This window comes from Passer domesticus, chromosome 15 (genome assembly GCF_036417665.1).
Source record: "Passer domesticus isolate bPasDom1 chromosome 15, bPasDom1.hap1, whole genome shotgun sequence".
NCBI lineage: Eukaryota > Metazoa > Chordata > Aves > Passeriformes > Passeridae > Passer > Passer domesticus.
In genome coordinates this window covers 2,901,300-2,926,797 of record NC_087488.1, presented here as the reverse complement: position 1 = coordinate 2,926,797, position 25,498 = coordinate 2,901,300, and the positions used below count along the sequence as shown (strand labels likewise).

Below are 25,498 nucleotides of genomic sequence, written 5' to 3'. Positions count from 1 at the left end.
CAGAGTGGTGATGCAGGAGCTGCTGGCGAGACACAGAACTCGTGGTGAGGTGACCCAGCCCACTGGTGTGAGGGTGGGAGTGTGGGAGTGCTCCTTGGGCCTCCCTCTCTGGGTACCATCAGCATAGTTTAAAGAGTCCAAATTTGAGGTCCTTCTCAGGATCAAGCTGAGCCCACAAAATTGTTAAAAATTTTGAAAATTGGGACAGGGGGACTCAACTAAATTTTTGAACACAAATCAAAAAATCAGAATCAGTTCTGCTGTTTTAGAGCTTGGATAGAGGAATAGTGGTGCAAAAATAAGAAAGCTGGGAGAAGCAGAAAAATAAGGGAAAAAGGGAAGTGAGAAATACTTCAATTACCTTTGTACTGTTTTTATGCTCATCCTGACAACCATTTTGGATAGCTCCTTCATCTATGCTGACATCGCAGTGGGGAGCAAGGGTGGTACTACATGAAGGGCAAGGCTGAAATGAGACAAAAGAATTTTAGCCAGGAATGTTCTGGTGTCCTTGTAGTATGATGCAATTTGTAATTCAGTCCACTTGTATACTTGCAGCACGGTTCAAAGATAAACAAAGCTACAGAATGGGAGGCAGGGAGCAAAATTTGACTGGAACACAATGCACCATTTCAAAAATAAATCACAGATTTGCTGTTTGCTGAAGCTAAATCTAATGCAGGGAAGCTTCACTAGTGTAAGATCACAGGCACACTGTAATCGCTGTGCACAGGCAAAGGACTTCCCCAAGAGGAATAAAACACTCTTTAGTAGGAGAAGTGCAATTTCCCTGGGTGAAACCTGCCTGTGAAGGGATCTGAATGCCATTAGGAGAGAAGACAGCACAAAATGCAGCAAAATCCAGAAAAAACATGAAACACCATGATACATTATGAACAGTCCAGGGAAATGGAAAGCAACAAATCTGAAAATGAATAAAGGAAAATGCTTTTTCATACAGAGCCCTAAGACAGGGGAGGGGAGCTCAGGCTTTTTTGTTGGATCCAAACACCCAGCAAACGTCACAGGGAACAAGGAAAGCAAAACCATCAGGGTTTGTACCAGTTTCAGGTTGTGCATTTTGGAAGCAACCTAAAATGCTGCACTTGAGCTTTTAAAACAAGCTACTTCCTTCAAGTTAAAATGCAATCTTCTTCAGGGGAATTAAGCCTGGAACTGCATCTTCCAAGTTCTTCACTCTCTTCTCCAGAGCTGGGAGGCTGAGGCACGATCCTGCTCAGAGGGACCCTGAGCAGTTCTGGCAGCTCCTCTGCTCTGGAGATGTTCAGGGTGACCAGGCTCACCAAAGTCTGCTACTAAACACCACAGCAAGTTTTCCAGCAAGAATTTGAGCCTTTTGTCACAAACTCAACATCCCATTTAATTTTGTCTGCTTGTTCTGGACACATTCAAGCCTCTCTAGTCCAAATCCCCAACTTCTGCCTTCAGGTTCCCTCCCCATTTCAGAGACAGCATGTTAAATCTTTTCAGAACTAACCTTCCACCTCTGATGTCCCACCTGAAAACACCCAGCACGTTTAATTTTCAGATGTTTCTCCCAGCCCACTCTCCCTGTGACATCTAACCACTCACCAACACCTCTCAAAGGCTTTCATGCAGGTCCTGGAGCCTCCTCAGCAGCCAGCAGATTGTCCTGTCTGCTGTTCCTCAGGGACACAGTCCAGGCTGGGCACTGAAACTACTCTGAGCTTCCTAAGCTGGCATCAGATAAACAATTTACATCCAGTTCTGAATCTGTGCAGTCTGAACAAATACCAACACAGCTGAAGAAACTGTGGAGTTGGTTCTGAAATGGTTTTGTTTAAAAATAATCTCTGACTATCACAAATGTCTTGGCCTCTTGGTGGTAGGCATTACTAGATGGTCTAAAAAATAAACTGGCAGTGGGCTATCAAGCCTTCCTAACTAACCCTCTAGGAGTCAGATTTAAATTTATCCATGGCAAAAGTCAGGTAATAGTGACAAAAACCAAATACCTCTAACAAAAAAAGAAGAAACCACTCCCTGTTTCATTCTGTGAATAAATTAGCAAGACCACCTCCAACACTCAGCTCCCAGCGTTAAACCAGAAGACAAAGGGCTTGGAAAAGCAGCCTGACCTTTGAGAAGAGGCAGAAGTTCCTCTGACTTTCCCCATGTGTTCAAGTCAACATCATTAACTTCCTTCTCTATTGCAGGCATTCACAGGCGCTGTGTGCTGTGACCTCAGTGCCATGAATAAAACATTAATGCACTTCCAGCAAACACTAAGACAAGCAAAGGACTTTCTGTTTTCATACCAAGCAATCATTAAAACATTTTTACAACAGCTTATGATTCCCTGTCAAGTGAGGCATGTCATAAAAGATGATAGGGAAGATAAACTGATACCAAAACCACTTAAGCAGGGTAGAGTGTTTTCATTCAAAAACCCACCTGCTATTACAGATTTACTCAGAGGTTTTACCCTCGGTGTTCACCATTTCAGTAATGTAAACACATCTTATTGACATTCAAACTGCAACAAGGTTTGCAGTTAAATGAACTACAGATACACCAGAGGAGGAAATACAAGTCCTTTCATGGATCAATTACTGTTGCATTCTCCCTCCTGACTTTCCTTTACAGATCTTGTCCCCTAGAACATCCCTTCAAGCCCAAAATGTGAAAGTCATCCTTTGCATCCAATATAGCCACTTATTCCCTTTAAATAAAAATATTTCAACTCGCCTGTAATTTTGCCTCTCCTACTTAAGTCTTTTGCAGAGCTGGAGTCATCTCCTCCTACACTGACACCATTTACAGCTTTGTATTTAAAACAGTCGGCATGTAAGTCATGATTCTTTTGCAAATTATTATCTCCAGACCCTACCAGCAAGCTGAAGGCTTTAAAAAAAACCCTCACGAAAAATCCAAAAGCTGTAAAAAAGAAACCCACTCCTTTTCAAAAATTGTGCATGATCTCTGATCAAACTGCAGTCATACCTTGTGGGGGTTTTTTAACATACATACATATTTAAAGTAAAAGAGAGGAAATTTAAATTCAATACAATGAAGAAATTTTTTACAATGGGAGTGCTGAAACACTGGCACAGGTTTGCCCAGTGAGGTGGTGCCTGCCCCATCCCTGGAAGTGTCCAAGGCCAGGCTGGATGGGGTTTGGAGCAACCTGGGACAGTGGAAGGTGTCCCTTCCACAGCATGGAAAAGCAGATGGGCTTTAAGGTCCTTCCAAACCATGCCATGATGCTGTGATTGTCCCCAGCAGAGAGAAGGCTGCTGCACATTGCCTTCAAGAGCATGCTGTGGAGTCAGGAATCCCTGACCTGGCTGTGCTGGGAGAGGCAGGGATGCTCCACACTGCTGTGCTGCCACGACAGCCACAGAACAGGTGAAGGCAGTGCTCACACAGCCACAGGGAAACCTGGGCTTGGGCTCCTCCAGAACTCCCTGCAGAGCACGGGGGCAAGGCAGGCTCAGGAATCACAGCTGTGAGGCCACTGAGGACATCCCTGGCCAGAGCTGCAGTGCTGAGGTGGTGAGTAAAACCAAGCACCTCCAGACACCAACTCTGCAGCAGCTGGAGCACAAGAGGGTAGCCAAGGCAGAATCTCGGCTGGCATTGTCTGAGATGCTCTTCTGAGCAGCTTCTTTTAGTTTCTCCTTCTCTCACTCACAGTCATGCTGGTACTTTTGCACTTTACAGACTTTCACTCAGCAATGAAACATCTCAAGGGCCAGGAGCTGGACTGTGATGATCCCTGTGAATCCCTTCCACTCAGGATATTCTAAATAGCAATTCACACCCAGCAATAGTCCCAGAGCAGAAAATCAGGGACAAAGTGTGGTGGGGCAGCAGCACATTCCACATCACACCCCAGCTGCTCAGGAAGAGTGGTGCAGCTGTACCTGCCCTTGTGCAAGGTAAATCACCCCACATTTCAGAAAACACATAACAGAGCTGATCCTCAACCACAGACCTCATTTTGCACCTAATTTTATCAAGAACCAGCCCAAGTTTGTACATAACAATGTTACCAAGCCCAGCTGCAGGGGGGGATCAGTCCCATCCTTCACTGCAGTTTCAGTCCTCAGTCACAGCCTCCTCTGCTGTCTGACATGCCAAGGCATCCTCACTGTCTCTCAGAACAGCAGCCACAGCTTCACTGCTTGGCTTCATCCCTCCTCTCTCCCTTCTGCTCCACACAGGCAGCTCAGCAATCCTGCTCCACTTGGCACATTCCTCTTCCTTCACTGCTTGAAGTGAAGGAGTTTCTGTCACTGCCACACCTGGACCTCTGCACAACCACAGCCTGGGCAGCACTCACACATTTATCTGTACAGCTCCCCCCAGCCCTAAGATGTATTTTTCTGCCTTATTTGCCATTGCTTTCACTGAAAGGCAAGAAGGAGCTGGAAAGCTGGTGCCAGTAGGATGCCAAATATATTCTTTCTTACACAGGAAAAGGAATAGCAACATATCACCAGTAACTTGGATGCTGTCAAACCACACTCAGTGCACATTCTGGGGAGGGATAAAGATGGCTACAGCTCCCTTCTCTGGTTAAACAGGCCTGGCCTGCTCTCTAAGGAGCTCACTCAACTTTGGACCCTCTCTTTGGGTCAGCCCTCCAGCTGATTTCACCTGTAATCCAGGGTTTTTCCTCAAATCCTAAAACTGGGAGCAGAGGCAGGGTAAAGGTGCCCTACTCATGCTCTCCTAATCCAGAAAAAAAATGAGAAGCAGTAAAAATGAAGTAGCATGAAAATTATCCCCACATCAACTCTGTCAGCTGAGTCTCAAACCTGAGTTGAAGAGACTGACCACACTGAAGTGCAAGGACAGGGACCTGCAGATGGCCACCCCTAGCTCTGACATTTGTGCCCACCTCAGGCAGCTCAGGAGAAGGAATTCTTAGCACAAATGAAAAGAGAGAATAGACATCTGTTGTTTGGGAAATCTGTTCTGAGATGGAAGATGGAGAGTAACAGCAAAGCTCTGAAGCAATACACATTGTTTCACAGATTTCCTTGTCAAGAGATCTTGTGAGAGGTGTGAACATAACAAAGTGTCATCGTTCCTCCAAGCTGAATCCATACAAATCATTGCCCTCAGCTCCAGATATAGGTTTCTAGAGCAAGCAGATAAACCAATCTCCCAACCCACCAGAGCATTTTCTCCCATCACAAAAACAATCCAATTATCTTTTGTAGGGTTCAATACTTATGGAAAGGCTCACAGGTACATGACCTTCACGACAGAGGAACGGCAGAAGCAGCAAAAGCAGAAAATCCCAGAAGTTACAGTAGCTGCATAAATCATATCCTTTCCCCCCCTAAAATCCAGACCATTGAAAAAGCATCACTGACCTCTCAATCCCGAAATACAAATAGGAATATTTATTTGAAACCACCTTTGAGAAGTGCTCACCTTATTTTAGGGATTGTTTGCCAAGTGGGGAGCGAGGCATTTGACTTGGTAAATTTTTCCTCCCTCAAACTCTGTTCTGTCACTCTATGTACACACATCCATACATATGTAAATATGCAAAGCAGTGCATAAACAAGCCCATAAGGTTTCCCCAGCCCTGCTTTGGGATCTGTGCTGCTGGGCTTTGAGAGGACAACTCACCTTGGGCTTTTCCACCTGTTTGGCTGTCTTGGTCAGCTCGCTGGAGTTCTCGGCCGACGACGTCCCTGGCGTCCTGGCTCCGTCTGCAGACTCTAGGCCAGGAAGCAACGCTTGAGAACAGCTGCACTGGGGCTCCTTCACCTTCTGACCTGAGATCAGATAGGTCTTTAAACCTACAGGAAATAGAAATGACCAGTCAGAACCACAGACAGGCAGAGAGAACACTCCTTTGGGCTTCTCAGACACAGTGACTACCAAAGCACTGCCAAGACTCGGGAACAGAGCACACAAAAAGACAGTGGCTGGGAAAAACGACCAGGAATACAAATATGTTCTGTGCAAAGTGCTGGCAAAAAGGGTTCCCCAAATCTGCTGTTCCAGACACAGGAGGTGACTCCGGCACACAGCAACATGTACTCTCTTTATTCCATTCTCACTCATGTTCTTCTGAAAAACACAGCTAAGACCTTATGTATTTGCTTCTAAGTCGTAATTTGAGCTTTCACTTTAACTCTTTACTTCTGGAAAGGATCTGCAGCCTGGTTTTCACTGATATCTGTATTAATATTCGACTTCTGAAAAAGCAGCATGTGCTCCTTCACTTGCCAGAGAGATGTCGTGAACATTACTTAGTGCTGGTAGCACATTGAGAAAGGAAATGGCATTTAAGTGCTAGAAATTCTGATGGGTTTTCATAGTTAGTGCAGACTTCACATTTTTAAAGAACAAAATCAATCTCCCTCTCTCGCACGTACACCCACACACGCCCTCTGCAACTGGTGTATGAATTGAAGCATAATTGGAAAGCAGATCCAATATTAAAGGCCAGGCTGGTAAATAGCAGGTTGTATCAAGCTGAGCTGTATCAAAAACCTGTTCAAAAAATGAAAGATCGGAATTTCATTTAACATAGCACTTCTTTTACATCCTTGAACTTTGCGCTCTGGTGTTCCGGGCTATTTCTAGACACAAAGCCTGAGAAGGAGCTCTCAATCACAGCTTGCTGAATTCACAGGAGTTCATTTCATTGCCACTGGATGGGCCATGTCCTGCTCAGCACCAATGTCCCCCAAAATGAGTGGAGGACACCGGTGTGCAGAGGGGCAAAGCGCTCGTTTTTCTGTGGTGCCAGAGCCCACATTTCCAGGGAATGCTGCCCCAAACCCTCCCTGTCCCAGGCTCCTGGGATGGCTGCTGGGTCCCACCTGGGTCAGCTCTGCATCCCCTCCCTAACCCTGAGACTTGGCTCCCAGAGCAGCCAGGCACGGCTGTCACAGCCATCGACCCATCCAACTGGCTCCATGCACAGGGTGAGCGCTGCAAATGAATGTGTCAAGTTGCAGCCTGAGGAAGAGGGCAGGCTCCTGCTCCCTCTGATAAGGTCACTCTCTCAAAACCTCCTTCACAGACAGAAAATCATATTCCATAAACCTTGCTTTAGGTCTGTCATACACAACACAGACTGTGCGTGGCCAAAACCTTTCCAATAAAAATAACTCAGGCACACTAAGAGCAAATGTGCAGCTTCTCTCTTTATTCCACTCGCAGCTTCAGCTCCTGAACATGACAAGCAGCACAGGAAGCCACATCCCTACCCACCATGTCCCCCTGGGGCTCCAAAGCTGCTGGGAAAGCTGTGCTGCTCCAAACCCGGGCGCACTTGCTGCCATCTCGAGATGCTACGCCACAGCCAATCTTTATTTTTATATCATTTATAGCTGCGCTCAGATTTTATTTGGCAGTGCTGCTTAATAAAATCCTGACTGCTGCTGGCTTCCAGATGTCGGGCTCTCTCCTTCAGACTTCTGCTGATGGGGGCTGTTGTTTGAGGAATTCACCACAATCAGTTCACAATTATATGTTTACTGTTGTAAAGGCTGGAGCATTAACTGACTACTCCTATTTTTAAAAGCTACCTTAAAGCAACAGCAGTAATTTCTCTGCTCCTATTATTCCTCCAATTTTTTCCCTACACAAACATCTTTTCTTTGTTTATTGTACTTTTGAAAAGGCACTTTTTATGTCTAACTGTGCTGTGCAGGAAATTATTTTGTCAATCTTGTTGCATGCAGTAAAATTATCTCCAGTTTGAGCTCCACACTGAGGAAAAGGGGGAAAGGCTACAACACCAGACACTGCAAATGGATTTGGGAAAGCAGAATCCAGCCTTGCCCCAGCCTGAAACATCAGCTCCTTGACCTCATCCCTCACCTTGTCCTCTCCATCCCTGGCAAACTCACCAGCCCACAGCACATCAACAGCAGCCACTCTGTTCTCCAGGCTTTAAAGGTGGCTATAGTGCCTGGTTGTTGGCACCAAGGACTCTAAAAATCTCTTTATTCCCTCCTTGTGCTCCCCAGCCCCAGCACATCCCTGCATAAGGAGTGTTACTCCAAAGGGGTAATTTGAATTGGGACACAGAAAAACCAATATCCTGCACGTGTTCTGCATGGAGCCAACAAGAGAGCTAGGAGGAGAAAAGGTTATTTTTGTAAAGGTTTGGAAAAGGAGAGGTGCAAAAACCTTTCATCTTTACAAAACTTTACTAAGGTAGCCTAGCTAATACTTTGTTTGTTATTAAATCCTTATGATGGAAAAACTTCATTTGCTTCAGGGGTCCTTGGAACTCTGACACTTCACAAAGCACCTCCTAGGCCGAGTCTGAGACATTTTGTACAAAAAAGGGTCATTAGTTGAGTGGAACTGTACTGGTGTAACTAAAATGCATCATTTGAGAACAGTGTTCTTCCTCCTTTGACATTTCCAGGGAATTAGTACAACCAACACTGTCATTTTCCACACAAGCACTCAGGGAGTGAAAAACATCCACACCAGCACGTTTAAATCAATTAAGTAACATGACAATAAGGAATGAATAAATAGAGGAGCTGCTATTTTATGTGAAAATGCAATTTTTGGTCTGTGTTGCTGCGCAACGAAGTAACTCAAGACATGGCAATGCAGAAAATGATATGAGGTGCTTGTAGTGCTATTTATAAAGGCCAAGATCAATCTTGTACTCACTTCCTTCCCTGAAATTTATCCAAAATAAATGCTGAAGCACAACCTCAAAGTGCCTGATAGCAAATCTGTCCTCTGGCAAGTTTTAACCTGCAATTCTGCTTTTTCCAGAGGTGGTTCTTGGAAGCAAAGACAGGGAACAGGCTGCAACAACCCCAATAAACCAACTTAACACAGTAATATTTTCTGCCCTGAGAAAAAAAATGAGCTCTCTCGTGTTTCTCTGAGGAACACAAACCATTCCTTTCACTGCTCTTCAAGGTCTGAGATCCTGCAAGCATTATAAAGAATAACAGCTCCCGCACACTGAGCCAAAACCCTCATTTCTTGAAGTCATCTACTTTGAATATTGACATGGCAGTGTTTGCAAAGCGTATTTTTGACAAAATAATAACAGATGAGATCTTCATAGAACGACTGTGGGTTTCTTAGTCCTACTACTGTGGAATTTTAGAAGCATTAGTGAGTCTCTGTACTCGGCTCCTTCCTTCAGATCGCCTTTCTTTGATCCCTGGCATTTCTCTTACAAAAACAGAAAACCCACCCCAACCACTAAAACCCACTCCTAATAACAACAAAAAAATCATATGCATGTGCTCACACACACATTCTTTTCCCTCTGCACAAAACCAAACAGGAGTTATTATAAATAAGGCTGTGTGTAAACATCCCAGGCTTCCCCCAGGTTGTGGTGGCGTGAGAAAAGGCGGTGGCTGCGGGCAGAGGGGATCCAGGAGCACGGGGAGAGGCTGCAGCTCCCTCCTGCCATCCCCAGGAGCCCGGAGGATTCCCTGAGGAGGGAATCCCCATCCCCAGCAGGGCCTGCAGAGGAAAAGCAGCCCAGGTAATCTGTGGGAAGTTACTTGCCAGGAAGGAACAGGGAAAGGGAGAGGAAAGATGTTCTGATCCTTCCTTAATTCAGTCATTTATTCCTTCCTTTCAGCTCATTTACCCTCACGACTTCAGGTCAGAAGTTGCTCTTATTCCAATCTAATCTAATTTTTACATTAGGAGAGGACATCCCTCCATGCATCTGTTTAGGACAAGATGTCTTTTCCTACAGGAAATGAGGGATTAACACAAATACTGATAAGAAATTCTTGGACAAAATATTCAAGTTTCAATTTTTGATGCTTCAACTGTTTGGAACTGAAACTTTTTACCCCTCTGTTGATAGCACACAGGAAAATTTCTTTCTCTGGCAAACATTTTTACACTTCTCATGTCTCTGTATAAGGAAATTCAAATTCTTTTGAAACCCTTCTCATCACTGATTTGAAGAGACACTAAAAAACAATGACAACATTTCAGTCACAGCTTTATGGATTTATTTAATCAAAATATCCCCGTTCCTCCCTCCATGGATCACTTCACCTTTTTAGCTGCAGTGTGGGTTGTTTAACAGGTGAGCATCCTTTTCTGATTAAATGCCTGCCAGTACACAGCCCTCTGTGCTATTTTATTACATCAATATTCCTTATATCGATGTAATAAAATCCAAATTGTATTGACTACAGCCCCTTTGACCAAACAGCTTTATATTAATGCTGCTCTTTCACTGTTTAATTTTCCAACATTTCCTTTGCAGTTTCCATGCTTTAACCGTTTAATCATATCTCAGGTCTGAGCTCCTTTCTGAACTGATGGGTAACTCATTTCTGGGTTCTGCTTCTCTGTAATCCATCAGCTTTTTGCTTTCTCTTTTTAGAAAAACAACAAAAAGTTTTCTCCATGCCTTTTAAAGACATCTTTGCACTCTAACAAAAACCTGGGAGTGAAAATACTGATATTCAGGCACTGCAACTCTAGGGAAAGGAAACACAGACCTATGGTGAGGTTTCCTCACACAATAAAAGGTGTTGCTACACAATTTCATTAGACTGACTTGCTCTGCAAAATAAATTATTAACAGTGATTTCTGGAATGTAACATGACTGGCAAATAGTAACTAAAAAAATCCCACCAATGTATTTCCTTCTAATTGAAGTCTTTTTTGGTCATCTCACTTTGCTGTGCTGGTTGGTTTGGTTTTTTTCCCTTATCAAAGCTCAAATGATTTTTCAGGCACTCACCTAATGTCCATGCATGAAATAACACAGCACAAACCACCAGCCCAGGAGCTTCCGTATCCTTTGGGTCCAAGCTGCTGCTGAATCTAAAGATGATTTCCAGCAGCAAATATTCTCCCTCATTCTTAAAGTTCAACAGTTGCCAAACCTGTATATATTTATATACTATATATATAGTATTCATTATATTTTTATGTCTTTATTATGTATATATGTAATTATTTTATTATATATTTTATCGTTCTATTTCTCTAAAGTATTCCGGTTCTTTCCTAAGGCTATTTTTTGAAACTTGTTTCTAGTTCTATTTCTCTCTCAACAATGTCTATCTTATTCTATAGCATTTCTCAGTCAACATTTCTAATCTCAAAGTTTACACACAAATGGAAACTATGTGAGCCTTCTGTCAAGATTTAAAAATTTTCTAGGAATTTATTTCCCACACACAAACAATTAATGAAGACCTTTATGTTAATTCTTATAACCCCATAAAATGCTTACCATTTTCTACTCCTCCTGCCCAACGGGGTGTGTGTAACATCACACGCAGCAGTTCACTGAACACTTCCAGATCAAATGCACCCTAAAGACCCCACATCATCACATCCATTCTTGAAAAACAGTTGGGGAAGCAACAGTAAAGGTAAACACAATGCATCTGACTGCTCTGGTGAAGGCTGTGCAGAATGACACGGAAAAAAAATTCATAAGGTTTTTTTTTTTCTATTTTAAAGCCCTAAAAATATCCCTAAGTGAATTCCAGCTTTTTATCTGCAGATATTCAGCGATGAAGCTGGAATCCAGAATCACACCACTGTCTTTTATACAGCAGGCTTTGTGTCGCTCACACTGCACGACTGCACAAAAGGACACTGAATGACTCTATAAAAAATTGAATTTATTTCCCCCAACCTGCAAAGCAATGAAGTGAGTCCCTCCCTCTAAGCCACAGAAACCACTTCCAGCTCAGTGCAACAAAAGCACGTAACCCAAAACACTCGGATTCCAAACAAGCCTACCTGGAAAAGCACTTTGAATGTATGGAGCAACATTTCCTGTGGCTAAAATGAGAAAGAGAATTTTTGAGCCAACTTGCTATCTTAGGTCTCTGGAAAGCAGAAACAACGATAATAAGAAACAGAACTTTATAGACTGGAAAGACAAAAGAAACTCAAAAAAGCCAAAGCCCCAAACCTATCCTCATAATCTCCAAGGAAGAGCTGCAAGAGCCAGAGAAACCAGAGGCATCTTCTGCATTATGGTAAACTGCTGTTTTCCTTATGCCCCCTTTCTTTAGCAAAGTACTTATTTTTGATCTTTTGATCCTCTAACAGACAATAGTGGGTTTGGAAAATGCTGATAAACAACACATGTGTAATTTTGGTATTCAACATCTGCCAGTTTTACGTGGGGAACTCTGGACCCAAACCCACAATTTACATTTATAGCTAAGCTGCAGAAAGGAAGTTGCAGGCTGGTAATCCATCCTTGTTCACTCTCTTTTATCTTCTTCTCACCTGGGTGAGATAAAATAACCCAGCCAAAGGAAAAACAGCAGAAAAAGGCCTGGGCAAACCCAGCACAGACATGCAGCTCAAACACACCAGTCCAGCTGCCACTGCTGGCTCAGGAGTATATATATATGTATTTATTTAAACTCTCCTGGCAGATGAAAGACAGGCTGAAGAGAGACTGATCCCTGCACTGGGCTTTATGACTGCCCTTATTTACGTTCAGCTCCCCCAGCTCTGCTGGTGCCCAAGTGCCTCTGACCACGGCCTGAGAGTGAACAGCAGATGAGCCCATCTGCTGGGGTTTTAACTCCTTTTTTCACCTCAGTACAGCTCACAGCTTGTCACCTTAATAGCAGAGAAAAGCAGGTTTAAGGAAAGGTAAGCCTGGGATTCTGCAGTCTTGCCAGGAGCAAGGGAAGCTTGAAGTCCAGCAAATTTACTAACATGCTGCAGAGATTCTGTCCTAAGGGTTCCTCACAAAACCTAGGAGATATATCATGTTCCTACATTTAAAGCTAGAAAGAGGCCCTAATTCCAGCTCTAGGATATTGGGGATTAACTGGTAAAAATACTGTCTGGCTTTTACTGACACTGCTCAGCCATCCTGTAAACTCTCCTGCAGTCTGGGTCACAAAAACAAATTCCATGATGCAATGCCACGCCTGAAAAGGCATCTGCTATTATTTTATTGACATTATTTTTCACATTCATTGACAATCCCTTTGCCCTCTGTGTTAATTTTAACACCTAAAAAGGAATAAGCATGCTAAGAGAACCAGAAATGTTTGAGCAATGCAGGTGGCCAAGGCACAAGTCACCCAAGCGCGTGAGGGCATGGCACTTGCAGGGGGTCCCAAACACTTCAAAAATTATTCTATTCCCTCCACAAAATACTTTTTCTGGAAACAGAAATGATAATGAATTAGAATCTGAATCTAATAAAGACACAGCCTATTCAGAATTCATCATTTGCTTCACTGCTGATTGGGAATGAGGTGCCAGTGCAGAGGTGCAAGAGCAGCAGCAAGGAGCAGCAGGGATGGAGATGGAGAGCCTCAGCCCCAGTGAGTGTCCAGCCCTGTCCAGCACTGCCCAGCTCCCTGCACCCTGGGAGCTGGGGGATGGAGAGCTCCATCCTGTGCCTGTGGCTGCAGTGATGTAAAGCAGGTGGAAATACACTTTAGACACACAACATGCCTCTTTTGGCAGGCTCAGGACTCTGGGCTTCAAGGAAAATTATAAGGTCACAGCACTGTGAAGTCTTTTGAAGACATTACAGAGAGGCTTTTTCTTCCAGCTTCTTGCTCAGGATGCAAATGTGGGTTTGGAGTTTTTTCTCCCCCCTCATCATTGACAGGAGGGTACCTCAGAGCCCAAAACCAGATGGCCAAGGCCATAACCAACCCCAAGAGCCCCACAGTGTCAAACACAGGGCACAGATCAGCCCCTGGAGCTCTTCCCTAACACAAATCCACTACACACATCCCTGTCCATACCTGATATTCCTGCTGCATGGCAACAGCATGGAAGCCAGCAGGATGACAGAGGAAGCCCTTGGGAATAGCTTTCTGTATGGCCTCTTCAATCCAAGCTTTTGGGCAGGATCTCTCTAGGTTTCCCTGGTGAATTTGCACACGTGGGAAGTTCTGACATTCTACATTGCCCAAAGAGTGCAGCAATCCTTTGGGATATGTAGAATATACTTTCAAAACTTCCTTTTATTATAAACAAAAAAGCATTTCCAACCTAAAACTACTGTGGGAGGGAAACAAGCAATCTTACCACAGCAGAGGAGATATCTCCAAGGCAAGGACTTCAAACAGTCTATTTAAACAGCAGCGTTATAAACCAGAGATCTATAGACAGATAAGGATTTCTCAACAAAAATTCCACTGCTCTAGACAGGACAATTATACAAAGCCACAAACATCCCAGAAAGACATCATATATATTACATTTTCTTCCCACACAGTAGCTGGCATACCTCAGGAACTATGGATGGCTGCACCAGCCTCTTCTACACACAGGCAGAACTAAAAAGAAATCAAAGAGAGGCTCTAGGTGCAAGTTTTCTTAGCTGCAGGCTCTCAAGAATGGAAAATTATTCATTTTAAACTAAAAAGGCGAGGCCACAGTGAAAGCAGTTAGAAGCTTATTAGAAATCCCACCCAGGAAAATTCCACTTGGGACCAGAGGATGCCACCTATCTTTTTGATTGATATTTTAGAATTAATGAATAACAAACGTGCAGGATGGAAGAGAGGACTCCAATAAAAAACAATAGTCTGATGCAACTGGAGCCTCCTTGGCCCATGGTAACCGAGTGAGCTATTGTGGCTCCCTGGACTAACACTTTTTAATAGAATCCAGATTCAATTTAAACAAGACTTCAGCAGCCTGTTTTGTTACACTGCTGCAATCTCTTTGTGTTGACAGGACTACGATCAGGCAAATTCTTTCCCTCTTGCATAATGCAGGTAGCTGGATGTGACATGCTTAATCAGCGTTTTTAGGGAGCAGGGCAAGCCCACAGGCTGGCAGTGCCCTCGTGCTCCAGGGGTTCAGAGGGAAGCAAAACCCAAATCAGCTAAAATCCATGTGCAAAGCTGGTGGGCTCTGCATGGGGAACACAAGTACCTTCCATCTTGTTACCCTGAAGAACAATTCATTAGCTTGATTAGCCTTAAGACATACTCAGAGAACATAAAAGATTTGCCCTTAAGGGATCAAATTAAAAGAAGTAAATCTGCATATCTTAGATAATTCCTACATTTAAAAAAGGGGGGTTTTTTTAAAGTTGTGTATGTCTGTGTATCAGTGCTCCAAGCAAAGAAAAAGGTCATCTGGGGTCCCCAGCACAGGAAGGACCTGTGGGGAGTGAGTCCTGAGGAGGTCACCGAGGTGATCACAGGGATGGAGCAGCTCTGCTTTGGGGAAAGCCTGGGGGAATTGAGATTGTTCAGCCTGGAGAAGAGAACCTTTGGGGTGACCTAACTGTGGCCTTCCAGGACCTGAAGGGAACCTGCGAGGAAGTTGAGAGAGACTTTGGACAAGGGCCTGGAGCGACAGGACAAGGAGGAACGGCCTCCCCCTGTCACAGAAGGGCAGGGTTAGATGGGTTATTGAGAAGAAATTGTTCCCTACAAGGGTGGGGAGGCCTGGGCTGCCCCTGGATCCCTGAAAGCGGCCAAGGCCAGGCTGGACAGGGCTTGGAGCAACCTGGGATAGTGACAGACGTCCCCGCCCATGGCATATTTGGGGAACAAGATGAGCTTTAAGGTCCCTTCCAACCCAAACCATTCCATGATTCCACGATCATTTTTCCACCTGCCATCAGAGCCCACCAGCACAGTTTGAAGAGTTAATGTTGATACCAAATACTTGTTCAACACATTTTACTACTAGATTAGTTAATAATGGTATTTCTTCTCCCATCCAAGATCTTTGGTCAGAACTGACAAGTTACACAGTGAGCAAGCACAGTTTTGACAGAGCCTGCAAAAAATGTTGCTCATCACATGGGCTGGAGTTGAGCACACATATTCCAACACTTGGGAAGCCAGCAATCCCCCCCCAGGACTGCTGGCTGAGGGAATCATGCGAGCACCAGGGTATTTATTCAAATTGGCTGCAAGAACCCAGACAAACAGAAATAATGTTGCAGTAGTGAATTCAGTCATTTCACAACTCCCCCAGCGCCGAGCCTTGTGCAATCCAAACAGGCAGTTGTAATTCCAGGTAAGTTGTTATTCATAACTTACACACCGCTTGTTTACATGTGGTTGACAGTTTTAAATGGTTACTAATTCAGTACTGAAAAATAAAGCTAATGCAAATAAAACTGCTGCAGGAGGCACTTCGGAATAACAATATCTCACAGTGGTATAAACACTGGTGAGGTGGTGAAGAAGAAACTCCCAAGAGCTGCCACCACCTAAGTATGTATCACTATACAGCTGTATTTTAACTGGCAAGCTTCAGCCACTGAGTACTTGCAGTGTTTCTAGCTCAAAATAAGAATCATTTCAGAGCCAATGCTCTTTTCAGAACAGCTACTTGAGTGTTGTGTCTCCCCCAAGCAGAGGATCAGCTTTTCAGTTTATTCCCCTCCTTAGGTAAAATTGTAAACAAATAATCATTCCCCAAAATAAAAACCATTTGAAAGCCCAAAAACAAGGTTAAAAAGGAAATGTTGCCAGAACTATGTTTATTTGCACAGTCAAAACGTTTCTGAAATTCCTTCCATTTCCTCAGTGAACAACACTGAGGCAACCTCCAGTCCTGACAGGCCACATTTGAACATCCCCTCCTCTCCGCACGGCAGCCGCCGTTTCACACGCCAGGCTGCATCCCCAGCATGGATCTCTTTCACCCAGGTGACACTAAACCCATCCTGGAGATGGATCATGTGGTGCTACACATGGAGCAGGCCCTCAAGGCCATGGGGCTGCTGTGACGGCTGGCTGCAGGACAGCCCTGTCACCTGGTGAAAAGGACACCGCGCCCTTGGCTTGGCAGTGTGATGGGGAAGCCATGGCCAGCTCTTTACTGGAAGAGTCTTGTCCAACAGCTCATTCAAACTCCAGTGGTTTCTACCTTGTGCTCCTCAGGCTGTGGCCTCTAGGTGTGCCAAGGCACCCAAACTCCAAAGAGTCAGGAAAGCACCGCAACCAAGAAGCAGGAGTTGTGGAATGGTTTGGATTGGAAGGCACCTTAAAAACCACGTAGTTCCAATACCCTCCTGCCATGACCAGGGACTTCTTCACTAGACCAGTTCCAACGTGGCCTTGACCTTCTAGGACATCTTCTAGGACTGCTCTCTCCCACTGGATCACTGTCCAATGGAGTTCACTGAATCTCTTATTTCTGGAAAACAATATGATGGGCAAAAAGGGTGATGCCACTCCCCACCCCCAAAACTGCAAGGACAGAAAACAAATTCTCTGTCACACAAGTAGCTGTAGAGGGTTTCAGCCCATCCCTCAAAGCTTCCAGCACAGAGGAGCCAAACACCTGGCTCAGGATCGTCAGAGCTTACACAGATATCTCGTGCCAAGCCTCGAACCATGGGTGGTGACCACAGCTAAACCTGTGGTCCTGTGTCCTCACTGCAAATGCTGGATCACTGGAGCAGCACGTACTTCACCAAATAACATAACATGATGGATTAGAATATGATTCATGCCCATAAAGTACATAACATAGGCAATTAATTCTTTCATGTATCCACGGGAACACCCAATGAAACAGATATGGAGATTTCAAGATTCACTTGCTACCCACCAGATTTGCTTGATCACCATTACGTCATGTCAGTAAATCCATCCAGTGGGAAGGACATTAAATAACATGCAGTTAAAGAAACATTCTCTAAATGCACATCCACTGAAATGTTCTATTTGCTCTTTTGAAATGAGTCCACCCCCATACTCCCCAGCAGCAAATCTTTGCCCAGTGCTGATACTCAAACCTATTTTTAAGAGGAAGGAGATACCAACACCACCAGACAAACAAGTAGAACTCCTTCAAGTGACATAAACCAGACATGGGTAAAATCAGCATTTCTGTTTCTCCAAGGTTTGAATATTCTACAAATCATCTATTATTATTCTCTGCACTTGGACCAGTCCTGGCAGCCTAGTTCATACCAGAACAAGCCCCCAACCACCAGCTCCTCCATCAGCTCATGGCCCACATTTGATTTCTTCATCCTTTGCAAAAACATTCTCAGACTTTGTGCTAATAACTAGCTGATTACATTTCAAACCCTCGGGCTAAAAGTTATTACTGGGGAGCGCAGGAATGTGTCTGGAATGCAAAAACAACAGGGGTGAAAAATCAGTGGGCTCTGAGCTGGTATAAATAGATAGTTCCCTGCGGAAACTCATCTCCTCTCAAAAACCAAACCCAAAGACAGTGCCCTGCTATCTCCTCCAGTTAATCTCACTGGAAAACTGACTCAGCCATCTTAGGAAGAGGCATCTCCAATCTCCACAAATACAATATAAATAATGTTCCTGTTGTGCTTGCATGCCAGATAGAGAACCACCCTGCGTAATCTGTTGATAAACTCACGTAAGAGACAGTAGTTTCATGACATGCCAAATACTTCACATCTTGGAAAGAAATGGGGAAAAAGTTACTCTTAGGGAAGCTTTTTCTGTGGTTGAATGATGGCAGGTTTATTGACAGAAAGTTTCTGGTATGCAAACTTACTGTGGTCCAAGCAAATCCCTGCATCACCCTCCACCTGGAAGCTCAAGCTGAGTACTAACCCATGAGATCATCACAGAGGTCTGCTCTCTCTGTCCAGTCTCTGCAAAGGGGGTGGCAGCACTCAGCAAGAGAGCAGCCCTGCAAGGGCTAGAAACAGAATTTATGGGACCCATGGAAGTGAGGGATCAGTGCCCCCAGCTTGATTTCTGGGGCTCTGTGCTGCCCCTGTGTAACTCACATCCCTTCTCATTTGGATGCGGAGTTATTCTTAATCACTTTGAGGTACAGAAAACACTGGGGAAAGTAAAGACTACAGGTCTCCAGAAGAAGATTGTTGTAAAAACAACCTATTTATTTGCAGCCTTTAGGCAAAAAAAAGCTTTAAAAAACAACCTAAAGAATGAAGATCAAGTGAAAGCACAGAAACAAAAAAAAATATCCCCTTCCCCATCAAACTCTAAAAAAAAAAAAGCTCTTTTTGGCTTTACTTAGAAAAACTGAAAGAAATCCAACAAAGACTAAATATTTCCCTAACCTCTGTATTTGCCTCTCTGATGCTGCTGCCATTTGCTGCCACAACTCTGTTAGAATTGGAAGAGACAACTTCATAGCCCAATTCCTTTGAACTTCCACAGAATCACTTGCCTAATGAAGTCTTTCATGGCTTATTTGAAGATTTAAGCATTCAAAAACAAAATTCCTCAATGAAGAATGAAGTGTTTTGTGGGATTACTCTTTCCCTGAGGTTAGGGATCAAGGTTTCTCAGAAACACGGTGAGTCACAGTGGTTTTAGCTTACTCATCTTAAAAAGTGTGGGTTTTTTTAATCTGATAACAAGCAATTCTTTTTTTTTTCAAAAGTATTTGAGACAACTTGTTTGAATGAGAAACAGAATATGCTTTTTGTTACCCTCACACTTGTGTAAACTATTTTATGTAAAGGGAAGATTTTATAAGCAACTTTTGACATTTTTCAGCATGACCCTGAGATAACCAGTATGAGCTCTTGCTGGTTTAGAAGCAACAGCTTATCTAGAGTACAGCAAGGCAGCTGCACACCTCAGAGGTGCAAAGCAAAAAAGCAGAAAAAAAATCACAGTGCTAAAATCACCATTTGATTTGCAATGTTTTCCCTCAAGGAAACTGAAATTAGAGACACTGATATCACAGAATGGTTTTAAACAGAGTGCATGATTTACAGGTGAGCTCACAGCTTGGTCAGTACGTCTATTCCTTGGCACCAACACCAAAATGCAGTCTGTTCTCACATCACTGTTGTGTACAGTGAGATCTCTGCTCTTTATGGACATTTTGCCTTCCTGAGTGGATTTCTGACTTCATTTCACTTGTTGCTCTCGCACACTTTCCTTCCTTAATCACCAATACATAAATCACAGATGAATTTGATGTTAAAATAAAAGGTACCCTCCCAAATGATTAAGGCTAAAAAGCTTTGTTAACAAACTCGTCTAATTTTAACACTTTTCAATAAATGAAGAAATACGTTGTAAAAATAGTTTTTCAATATAAAGGAAGACATGTTAGTGCTGCGGGTATCATAAACAGGAGATTTTTCTCCCTTAAAAAGCATCATCATAGGGTATCTCAGAAACACCAAGAAAATCAGAATGATAAATATATTATGATACACAGAAACATGGAAATACACATTGCTGTGTATTTCCCCCAACAAATGGGGGAAAATTAAAAAAAAAACCAATACAATGGGGTTTGTTCCACTTGGGGCTCTTCCCTAGGCTGGAAACCTCTATTCATGGCTCTTAGGAAATGAAGCTTCAAAATGAAGAGCATTATCTTCCCACACCGCACCAAACCTAACCTTTACCTTTTTTTTTTATCTTGGTGCTAAATCCGTAATTCTATTTTTTTTCCAGTTAGCTTCCTAGTCCAAGCAAGGACTTTTCAATTTCTCATTGATCCATGCCACTGGAATTTCATGCAAGACTTTGCTTGGGAAACTGGAATGGAACTGTATGAACTCAGAAGTGAGAAAGGAAATGCTTTTTTAGTAGTTACTGGAGGGCTCCACTAAATCACTGCCATCTACCCAAGGTACTACACTACAGCTGGGTGTCCTCGTTGCAGAATACAGGGAATACACAGAATATGGAATTCATACAGTATTTCCTAGAAAGAATTTCTCATACCAAGCCTATACAGTAGTTTTAATTTTCTTTTTTTATTTATAAAGCTGCCACAGTGTTAAGGAGCAAGGTCTGGTTTTAAAAGGAGGTGTGCTTTTCATCTTTTCTGTCAGAAGCATAGAAGTTGTTTACTTTAGAGGAAAACTGATTATTTGAAGTCTGCTCTCCCATTAGCACCACAGCACAAGCAAAGCATTTATCTTTTCTGCTGGACCTGGATTGTGCATGCATCCAGGGAAGCTGCACTTTCTCTCCCAGGCAAACCAGCAAGCACAGAAGCCTGGGAAAAAAAAAAAAAGATAATGAAAAATAAAATGTAGCTGTGCTGACTGAATCCTGAAGCTGTTATTTTGGGTGAAAGCTGTGCTGCTCTTGGACCCTCTCCTCGTGCACCCAGGGAGAACACACATCCCAGCTGGGGCTGCCACAGGAACCCCTGGCTGGAAATGAAAACAAAAGGTGCTCCTTTCCCTCCCTCCCTCTGCTTCTGTGTGTGAGCAGATGGATCACCTGTGCACCCTCTGTTTCACTCCAATGAGAAGAGATGGAATCCATCTTGTAATTACATTTTGAAATGTTTCTCCTGAAAAAGAGGGGATAAACCAAAATCTATGCTAAGGATGAGCACAAGTCTTCCCAAAGCAGCTAAAATCCTCAGTGCAATCTGCAGGAAGGAGGCTGATTTTCTCTCTCAGCCTCTCCCACCGTTTTGCCTCCACAGAGAGGAGCCTCAGTGGCTGTGGAGAAAGGGATCCTCTCTCCTTGTGGCTGTGTCAGCCTGAAAGCAAGATCTGAGAGCAAGCTCTGGCACCTCCCCTCCTCTTTCTGCTGTGATTTACAAAGCTCTGTTTGCTTGAAGCTGATGAGGTGAAGCACTGGGGTCTCTCAAAGGGAGTTTTTGTCACCAAGTTCTGCACACAGGTTTGTTCTGGCTCCTTGCCACACAGAATGAGTTCAGTTTGCAGATCTCAGTCTGAGTAAGGTGACATCTTCATGTCACCAGTGAGTTCACAGCCAATACCAAACTGGGGGGGGACAGGACACAATGACAAGCTGGGAGAAGTCAACAGACCAGGCTGCTCTTCAGAGACACCTCAGCCCTGAGAGCATCCCAGTGAGCACCCAAAACAGCACCTGGAGAACACCTCCAGCTCTGGGCTCCGCAGAGATGCACCGGGTGACACCAGAGGGACACCAGAGAGGAGAACCTCAGATGATCAGGGGACAGAGCTGGGGTTTGGGAGCTTTGCGAGCAGAAAGCTACAACCACCTAACAGGGCAGGAGGAGAGCCAGGCTCCCCACAGAGGAGCACAGCACCAGGACAGGATGTGATGAAGACAAGTTACAGTGGGAGAAATCCCTAAAACCCAGCTCCAAACCTCTGCTGAGCCCCAGTTTGGACAAGGCACCATCAGAGGTCCCTCAACAGCCTGTATCATGCTGTTTAACCAAACCAAATGGAAATCAAATGGCTGCCACATAGAAAACTAAAGGAAAAGTTAGATTTACCTCCAAGATCTGCTGCGTGCCTGTCTGGTTTACATTGTCACTGATGCAGTGGCACATAGGCAAGTAGAAGTTTTCCAAGTTTTTGTCATATCTGACTTTAAAATTCTATTTCATATTCTAATTTTCCCAGAGAAAGGTCATATTAGGTGAATTTTTTGAATTCAGGTAAATTTTAATTCCTTTCAGTTGAGATGTCAACATTTTCCTTTCAACATTCTTATTGCTGTTTCTTCAGAAACAACAAGTAGGTTAGAAATGAGAAATTCACACTCTGTTCTGAGGAATTTCCACCATAACCTCACACAGCCTTGGAAAACACTGATCACATATACTGGGATTGCATTTATGCACCACCAGTGAGATGCCTGCATGGGGCAAGAGCTCCTGATTCACAGTGGGAAATCCAATTTTCAGGTCCTGTTGTTGAAAGGAGAAAGACTCCAGAGATGAACTGGTTCACCTGACTCAAAGCATGAAGGTTACAGCTGAAAAGTATCCATGTGAAATGCCAAAGGGGTTATTTTTATCCCTCCCTCTCATTTAAATTTAAAGCAGGACAGCAGTACTGATACTGTGAGGTGCTAATGTTGAAATGCAAGTGGAATCAATAGTTTTTCCAGGAAGAGAGAGCTTGGAAAAGAGATGAGCAGTTTAAAGTCTGCTTCACCTCTGCCAGCAGCAGTTTCAGCCACCTCCTGGATACTCAAAACCCAAATTGTCTCCAACACCTCACTTCTGCCAAATACACTAATTTTTCTCTCATCATCTAACAAGTCCTTAGCTTGCACACTCTCAACAGCTCTTCTGAGTTAACATAATGAATAAAAAATATGCAGCATATTGAATTAAAAAAAAATAAAATCTGGGAACAGCTCTGCCAGCTCTGGCTCTGCCATGCAGATTTGATCCCTCCTGCACAGGAGGCAGAGCGTACTCACACAGCCACCCACCTCCAGCTCAGGAGAACACAAAGCTCTTAGCAAGTGCTGCACTCCACGTTTCCAGGCTGGAGGAGAGGCCAGACCACAGTTTAATGAAAAGTGGTTCTCATTCTCACTCTCCATATGTGCCTCTGGAAACTTCCCACTAGAGCTATACATCACAGCAAATTAATTATTGTGTTGGATTGGCTTCCTTTAGAAACCTGCAAAATTCTTGTCTGTTGAGGCAGAAAAAAAAAAAAAGGAGAAAACACAAACAGTGAAGTCACATAAAGCTTCCATGGCAAAATCCTTTTGAATTCCAATTCAACTGGAATACAGCAGCCTCGGAAATGATGGTTCTAAACCACAAACAAGCAAGGGAATGTTTGGTAACCCCAAGCAAAAATCCCCTGGCCTCTGCAGCAGCACAGCTCAAGCCTGCAGCTCTCCATCTATTTATAGACCTGGGGCACATATCACTACAATAGCTGATTGTGCTTTGCAGCTGTTTTGTATATCTAGAAGGGCAGGAAAGAACAGACTGCACTTTGATCTTGCCCTTTTTTGGAGCAAAAACAACAACAAAAAAAGGCCATTAGGAAGGACTCAATATTTTGGAATCACAAGGGTCCATGCTCCCAAAGCCACAGCTTACACTTGGCGGGGAGGGCTCCCAGCACATGTCCAATTGTTTACTGGGATTATAAATCCAGGCTCGAGTCAATATTTATTCTAGAAGCATGCAAACTATTTCACCTCGCATGAAAACATATGTCAAACCTAATTATAGGAATCTTTACTCCCCAGAGCATCTGTTAAGTGATACACACATGAAATTAAGATTCAACCTGAATGCAACTGCATCATAAATTAGCACTTTTTGTTTCTGAGGAGATGAAAGAAATTAAATATTTGCTCAAGATAACGTTGTGTGATAAGAATCAACTACGTACAACCTGTACAACATGTTGGGATTAAAGCTTTATAAATGATAGAAATGTATTGGAGCTAATGCTGCTAAAGGCAGAAATATGTATGATTTACAGCAGTCAAATCAGTAATCCCTACCTCAGGAAGTGAGTTCTGAGATTAGGGAGGAGCTACTGGAAAACTCTCACCTCCAGCATCACTGGATGATGGGCAATACTATGAGGAGAAAAAAAAATCTTATTTTTTTAGCACTAAAAAGGGAATAAACCTAAACCAAGCACCCTAAGTACCTGACTGCACCAAATCCAGAATACCTGAAGAATATTTCTAATCAATTACTGATAGATTTACAAATTGTGATAAAATGTGAAATGGGATTTAAATGTGCTGTTTACAGTTACTATTTATATGAATTTGAGTAATTTGTTTCCAAACAGCCATGTGCACTAAAGTATGTGAATATGCTTAAAACACAGCAAGTGAGTCTGTAGAAAAGATTTTTAAAAGCACCATTAGAAAAAAATAGAAGGCAAAAAGTGCTTGTGGTGAGCCTTGTGGTGGGCTAAGAGAAGTGAAAGGCTGAGAGAACTGGAATTGCTCAGTCTGGAGAAGAGAAGGCTCTTGAGTGATGTAAGTGCCCCTGCCAGCTCCTGAAGGGAACCTGCAAGGAAGGTGACAGAGACAGGACAAGGACCTGGAGGGACAGGGCACAGGGAATGGCTCCCACTGCCAGAGGGCAGGGCTGGATGGGATATTGGGCAGGAATTGTTCCCTGGCAGGGTGGGCAGGCCCTGGCACAGGGTGCCCAGAGCAGCTGTGGATCCCTGGCAGTGCCCAAGGCCAGGCTGGGCAGGGCTGGGAGCAGCCTGGGACAGTGGGAGGAGTGGAAGGAGATGAGCTCTGAGGTCCCTTGCAGCCCAGCCATGGCTGATTCTGTGATTCCAGGATGATGATCCCTGGGTACCTCCTTGCTGCAGGGCAGCCTTGCTCTTCCACAGCTCTCTAATGCTGATTCTGGAATGTCAGGGAAAGCAAATAAATTATGGAATTAGGGAGATGGAAAAGCAGCAGTAGGCTGCAAGAAATGCAGCCAATCAAATGGAGGAGAGAACAAGTCTAAGAGGAAAGTTGGCAGGATTGGTCTTTTGTTAAGTGCTAAACAGTCTCTGAATTATCTGTATTGCATCATCAGCACAGCACATTTGATCATCCTGAACAAAGCTTTCAGACTTTTAAGTATCTAACATGGGACATTAAATAGTACTTCCTAAAACCTTATTTTGAAAGAAAATATTTAGGTTTATTTCTATCCTAAATACTGTTTCATTTCTGCTGTGGGCTGTATCTCTCTATCTTGTTTGCTGAAGCCAGAATTCACAGGGATGAAGAGTTTTTTGTTTCATTTTTAGAGTACTTGGGACAATGTTCTTGATTTTTATTAACACTATTATATAATTATATATTAGATTTGGAACTAATATATAATGAAGGAATAACTTGAGATATATATATATATAAT

The 25,498-nt window shown here is 43.5% G+C and overlaps 1 protein-coding gene across 2 annotated transcripts in view; it reads right to left on the bottom strand.

The window, feature by feature from the left end:
- The window catches only part of ADCY9 (adenylate cyclase 9), an 82,913-nt gene that overhangs the window by 32,916 nt on the left and 24,499 nt on the right, over window positions 1-25,498 (bottom strand). Inside the window, exons 2-3 of one of the 2 annotated variants that reach the window (XM_064390900.1) lie at window positions 5,632-5,804; window positions 362-466 (exon numbers count right to left, since the gene is read on the bottom strand). In XM_064390900.1, coding sequence (XP_064246970.1) covers window positions 362-466; window positions 5,632-5,804 — 278 coding nt within the window. The remainder of the gene's footprint in view (window positions 1-361; window positions 467-5,631; window positions 5,805-25,498) is intronic. The other variant, XM_064390901.1, reaches the window with a different exon arrangement.